Genomic DNA, 6704 nt, shown 5'->3' with positions numbered 1-6704 from the left:
ATATATATATATATATATATATATATATATATATATATATATATATATATATATATTGAAATGTATATATGTATTATAAAAACTGTAGAGAAACCATAAAGAGACAACATCAAAACATAACATCAAAGTGCATTAATAGTTAATTGTCCTGTCTTTCCCATTTAATTAGTCTATTTATTTTTCATACATACATTCCATGCACCTTATATGCTAAATATCTTCATGACCTACACAACCTCTACTTTATAGCTAGCATTACAACGCTAGCATTAAAACGCACAACTCCTAGGTACAGAACGGCTAACGTCCTGCCAAATTGATTTCTACGCTTCATAAAAGGGAAATATTTACACCTTATTAGATTCTGCTAACTATAATAGCGGCATGCTAAATGCACACTGCTTGTGAAAGGGGATCTATGTCAGAAAGGAGGAACATGAGCCAGCGGCGCGGCTCTCTTATGACTGCTAACTGAAGTGGAGCCTGCCGTTACCTCTTAAAAACTTCAAAATGAATACGAACAGAATGCAATTCAATTCACCGGGGATGATTTATAACAACCACCAGCCTTTCTGCCACTCTCCACTTGGTTGAAAATTCTCTCTTTGTTTCACCAAGCTAACACTTAGAACGGCCTGCAAACGTTTCTCATTCCACTAATGGTCTGAGTGGTGGCTCGACTTCCTCAGATGTCACATGGCATTTATGTGGTACTCATTCACCTCATGGAAGTAAAGCAGCAGGACTATGAAGCCACAGGGAGTAAGCCTCTGCAAGGCTACATAACCCTGTCACCAGCCTTTAACATCCCCGCTACCATTAAACTAAACTGAAACCGGTCTGGGTGAGATATGGATTGGGGTACCTGAATTGTCAGATAGAACTGCAGTGGATCTGAGAAAGGCTGGGGCAACTGGATGTACTAAAGTTTTGATGAAGATGGTTAGGATGGAGATCTTCAAATAAAAGGGAATTCACACTTGAAAATAAATGCACCTCTCCAGGATTATTGGTGCAGTTATTCTCATAACTATCTGATTATCTTATTATTCTAAACCAAGACACATTCAGTAGTTAGATCTATCTATCGAATATATATACCTTTAAATTTCAAGGCATTTTAAATGTGTTTTTAATTTCCGAAACACGTTTAAAGTTTAGATTAAAAATCTAGTTCTAATTCATTACACTTGAATTTGTATTCTAAGTGTATTCCGCATCCTGTTTGTTACATCAGTTCAAATTCTGGAATTTAAAAGCTATTCTGAGTTTAATTTCAAATGGTTACAACCCTGCTCTCTATTTTACTTGCCATGCATATCATTGCCCGAGACTGCAGAAGGAGGGCTGACTAACACGCTCTGGAGTTGATGATCCAGGGGTGGAGAGGCCCCTCTTTTGGCCGCTGTCTCACCCCAGTGCCCTCTTCTCCACTCCCCACTAAACTGACATCTGCCAGATGAGTCTGCACAGCTGTGGCAGAGCAGGTCACCAACCCGGCCAAAGGTCTGATCTCACTCTGGCCTAGGAGGAATCTCTATACAGAAACCTGCCGACACACCCGAAGCCAAACCAGTGGGAACTTCTGTGAAACGCCTCTAATGGTAGTTGCATGAAGAAGACCTGCATTCTTGTCATGAAACAGCATGCCATATTTTATTAGAACACTCGAAAAAGTCTCTGCCAAAGCAGCTGCCATAAATTGGCACGTACGAGCCATGGAATATCTTGTTGGGTCTCATGCCAAACTCGGACACCTCGTTGAATTAGTGTTTTGGGTGGGTTAAACGCATTATCAAGTACCCTTTAATGTCAGTCCAATGGGAGGTCAAAGTGTGAGCTATGATGAACTGCAATTTTATGAGTAAATCTATATGAGTACTATACCAGACTGACTCCTTTAACAGTTAAAAGTCAATGGCAAAACCACACATGAAATCCCCATTTGGAGGGGGCTGCTTAGGGGAGGGGATCGACTTTCACAATAGACTCTACAGAGAAATGCCACAATCCCCCCTCAACACTAGACTGAGCACCCGAACAACACTGAAGACCTATGACCAATATTTACTGTGCTTAAGCAGAGTCACTTTCTCAGGGTGACCTTTTTGGAAGATTCGGTTTGAGTTGACCTTTGGAGATTTTCAAAGTGTTCCAGAATTAGATTATGAGAAAAATTGCATTAACAAATTATATCAATGGCTCGAAGACCTCAGCTTTTCACATGATATCCCTTTAGCCCTATTATGCGAGAGGGGGAGATGTGTCCTTTTGGTTATTCAGCCTTGTTCAAGGTTTTACTTCTGGTCCTATCTCTTGTCATTTACATCAGTTACCATAAATACGTCAAGAACCCCCAGGGGATTCTTGCAGGCCAAAAAATTAACAACTGACCTACAAATATGGCTCATTGGTTGCCATAACATGCTGGAACAGAAGATGCTTGTGTTTGACAACCATGTTGCTTTTCATTGAACAATTAGATATGTTTTTTTCACACCCTTGGTCTTATGCTTATTATTATCACAGTTAATATGAATGGTAGAGTTCTAGTTGTTTAACTCTGGGCTTTCCCTTTTTCCCTTTCAAAATCCCCAAGACACCTCTATCTTTTTAAACGCTGTTTAAGTAATAATGAATGCTTTTACATACACCAGAGCTTAGCAGACATAAACCTACAATCAATGCAAATCGGTCTCCTAAATACATCATGTGTGAAATATTGCAAGAAAACAAGCATAGCATAAATCTCTCAAAATTCTCCCAAGAGTGTGGAAGCAACTATTTAGACACATATGTCTTCTTCCTTGAATGCTCAGAGACAGACAAAGACATATGTTAAATCAGTTACCCCGTCGATGTGTATGTTCTGGTGTGGAACCTAAACATAGGTACCCGGGATCTACGGACTGCGACATGAGGATGAGAGTTTGGAGAAACCTAAACCCCCATACCCCCACCTCGCCGAGTCTTTTACAAGCACTTGATTGATTAATGTTGTTGTCAGGGAACATAGTCCCCAGAGAGAAAGAGAGGGATCCTTTCTGATATGTAGAGGGATTTACAAGTAGCGGCCAGCTTTCAAGTGCTGGGAAGCGATCGCCGGCCAAGGGAAGAGATGAGAAATCCATCAGGAATGCATTTTGTCTGCTCTTCTTTCTTCCCTTCTCTTTTTCCCCCATCCCTCTTTTTGTCTCACACTAGCTCAGAGTGCAGCTGCTGCTATAATTCTACTGTATTTGCTTTGTGATGTTACATAGAACTACAGGGTTCACAAACTGTCAGGATGTATCCCAAAGTCTCTGGGTGAAAGTAATAGGGCAGAGCTCCAACTGTCATCTGACTGAGAGTGATGTACTCCCGAAGGGGAGGGGAGGTCAAACAATTAGTCTCCGCTGAATAAATAAATATAACAAACACCAGCAATAAACAGAGGCATCTGGATGACAAGAGAAGAAACAACTCCAAAAGGAGGTCTAAAAGCCAATCAGATAGTTAAACTCAATACATTCAGTTGCAAAACCGTACAAGGGAAGTACAGATATCTGTGCAAGTGAGCTTATCCCACCTGTACACGAGCCTCGGTCAGTTTGGCCCTCTGTGCGAGCTCCTCTCTAGTGTAGATGTCGGGGTAGTGTGTCCTCTCAAAGGCCTTCTCAAGCTCCTCCAGCTGCTCCGCCGTGAAGGTGGTACGGCTGCGTCTCTGTTTCCTTTTCAGGGGCAGGTCTGGCTCTGACTCCACATCCGAACCATCGTCCGTACGGTTACCTGCATACACAGTTTGGAAATAAGTCTTTGAGAGGCTTTGAACATCACCACCAAGTCTCTGAGGCTTTAAAAAAATGGCAAGTTATTTTTAAAAATTTGATATGTACAGCAATTGAAAATCTCAGCTGTCACCAGTAGAGCAGCATACCACGAATTTGTCAAGAGAAAATGATCCTGAAAGCCGAGACCAGCTATCACGGCGATATTAATGCTTCCGTTATCTCGACGTGTCAATGGAGCCCTAGATACCGTTTTATTGGGTCTTATTCATATGTGAGAAGTCTTCAGACACATAATCCTGCCACTGAGCCCTGGAGAGGCCTGGGGGACGTAGCTGTGAGGGTTAGGGTAATCTACACCAGACACCTTGCTCTAGCACGTCCGCCTTATTCTCTCTGTAGCGGCCTGGGGCTAGCTCCTAAGAGCAAGTGTTTGAAATAAGAATGTATGAGACTTCTGGGCCATTGAATCCCTCTCTTTGTGTTTCAAGCTAGTGTTCGAAAAATATATTACAACATATTTTACATTACTTTTTTTCAGGCATGCAGTCAAAGACAAGTGCAGATCGCAGTTGGCAGTTTGCATTTTAGCCAGAGGAGTATTTCCCCGGCACAAAGACGAACACTACTACGACCGAGCCAAGAGAAGCGTTTGTAAGAAGAGATATGGAGTGCGTTAAGATATATTACTGAAATACATTACCATGATAATTGATTCTAAAATTGCATCATACTTTATTTGTGAGCCACCTCTGTATATCTATTCATTGCAGCAGTGAATAGAAAAGGTCCTGTCACAAAAATCACACTTTTACATTTGCTTTCTTAAAACGCATGAGTGCTAACAAGCAGCGTAGCGTGAGTCTTGCTCCAGGCCCTTTGGTCTTGCATCATCCACGGGGGAAAGACAGAAAGAAGGGCTCCGATCTCCTTCCCCCGCAACACCACAGCTGCCACTGTGGAGACAAATCTCCTTTGAGCCATCATTCGCACTCTCTGCCCACTGCTGATCAGCAGGTTCCTGCACCCTGGACCACTTCACACGAGTTTTCCTGCATCTCCGTTTTCTTCTGCCAGACCGGAGCCTGATCATCTCTCTCAAACCCCCATTTGTCAGGCCTCTTCTATGGCTGATAGGCTGCCAGGAAAAGAGGTTACAAAAAGGCCTGTGGGAGTTCGCTAGTGTGTGTATATTAGTATGTGCATGGGCATGCGAGTATGTCCATTCGTATCGGCGAATGCATTCTTCTTGGTGCATGTGCAAGTATTGGGTGCACTTGAAAACAACAATAGGGGGAAAACACCCCCCCCCCCCCCCCCCCTCCAGCGTTGCAATGCAACTGCCAACAACAAAAAGATCCAAACTGCGGGCGTGCAAGTATGTTTGTGCATGCTTGCGTATCCATACACACATTCTTCTTAATTTTGGTGCACCAAATACTTGCACAATAGAAGAAATTAAACGGCAAATTATCAATAAAAAGAACCAGACTCTGGGCATGCAAGTATGTTGGGTATCAACAAATGCAGTCTTCTTGGTGCATGTTGAAGTCCATGGAAAAGACAAAACAAACTACTGTAGGATCTTGAGTATTCACGCATACATTCTTCCTGGTGCATGTCAATTCTGGTGCACCAAATACATGAACAACAGAAGAACAAACTGCAAATTATCAATAAAAACAACTAAACTCTGGCCGTGCAATTATGTTAGTGCATACTTGCGCATCAACAAATGCATTCTTGTTGGTGCATGTGGAAGTACATGGAAATTATGAATATAAAAGACAAAACAAACTAGGGTCTTGTTAATTTACAAATGCATTCTTGTTGGTGCATGTGCAAGTATTTGGCGCAACAACATCAACAATAGAAGAAAAACTCCCTTCTGCAATGCAACCGCTTCAAGACGAACCAAACTGCTGCAGTCTCCAGACCAGCTCAGGAGTTTAATTAAACAAGGAATTAGCGGATTATATGGAGACTATCATTACAGACCACTCGAGCAGTCTTCACAGAATGTCTTTTTGTCTCCCCAAGCTCTGGCTCAATGATTCTCAATGGATTACATGCGACCGCAGGACATGAGTCCGCATTCATTAAATCAATTCCTCCATCTTCCACCTTTTAATAAAGATTGATTTTTTTTTTACAACACTGCCTGGCACTCCAGCACACGAAGAAAATCTTGAATATACAAAGTTGAATATGTACATATCCTGGATATCCCTTTGTTGGTTTTCATGAGGATGCGCCAGAGCGATTTGTTGCTAACACACCATGACAACACTTGAGACTGGCGCAGTGGTCTACGGATCACTTTCCAAAGTCACCTCGGTGTCCTGAGGGGGAGGGAAAGACGTGCCGCTGTGATTTTTGTTTCATTGCACAGTTTCGCCACATGATTCATGAGGCAAGATTCTGTCAGCGTATCCTGCGCTTGCGTCTCTTGACGCATCAAAGCCTTTTCACTTTTAATTACAAAGTACTGTAACCATATCAAATCCCGCCACAGGTCTTTTGTATTGAAATATTTCACAAAACACACGTAATCAATGGGCAAAACTCAGAAACAAAACTCAGGTTGTTGTTGCCGTCTCACAAGCTCTAGCTCAGCCGTCTTGCGAGCCCAAGACTGAAGGTCAACAGGCCCCCTGACAACAGCAAAGGATTATGGTAATGAAACAGATGCTGGCAGAGATAGAGCAGTGAGAGGGGCATGATACAGGCCTCGTCTCTGTCCCGAAGACATCCACTGATTGGGATGCTAGCTTTTATCAAGGGAACAGAAGCCCCAAATGGGTTCAGGTTATGGCAGACATGTAATATGCTACAAGCATACAGTCCCTGCTAGCTGCTAATGTGAGGGTGGAGTGACTTAGCTGACTGTTTAAGTGTAAAATGAGATGGCTAAAAGTATATGAAACTCTTGTGTAG

The 6704-nt window shown here is 42.4% G+C and overlaps 1 protein-coding gene across 2 annotated transcripts in view; it reads right to left on the bottom strand.

The window, feature by feature from the left end:
* pax7a (paired box 7a) overlaps window positions 1–6704 on the bottom strand; it is a 72049-nt gene that overhangs the window by 44050 nt on the left and 21295 nt on the right. For both annotated transcript variants that reach the window (XM_016268260.1, XM_016268261.1), the window contains exon 5: window positions 3569–3768. In XM_016268260.1, coding sequence (XP_016123746.1) covers window positions 3569–3768 — 200 coding nt within the window. The remainder of the gene's footprint in view (window positions 1–3568; window positions 3769–6704) is intronic.

This window comes from Sinocyclocheilus grahami, unplaced genomic scaffold (assembly GCF_001515645.1).
Source record: "Sinocyclocheilus grahami isolate Dianchi unplaced genomic scaffold, SAMN03320097.WGS_v1.1 scaffold44.1, whole genome shotgun sequence".
In the NCBI taxonomy this organism is placed as follows: domain Eukaryota; kingdom Metazoa; phylum Chordata; class Actinopteri; order Cypriniformes; family Cyprinidae; genus Sinocyclocheilus; species Sinocyclocheilus grahami.
Note: the sequence above shows the minus strand (reverse complement) of the source record. Positions and strands in the feature narration are given on the sequence as shown.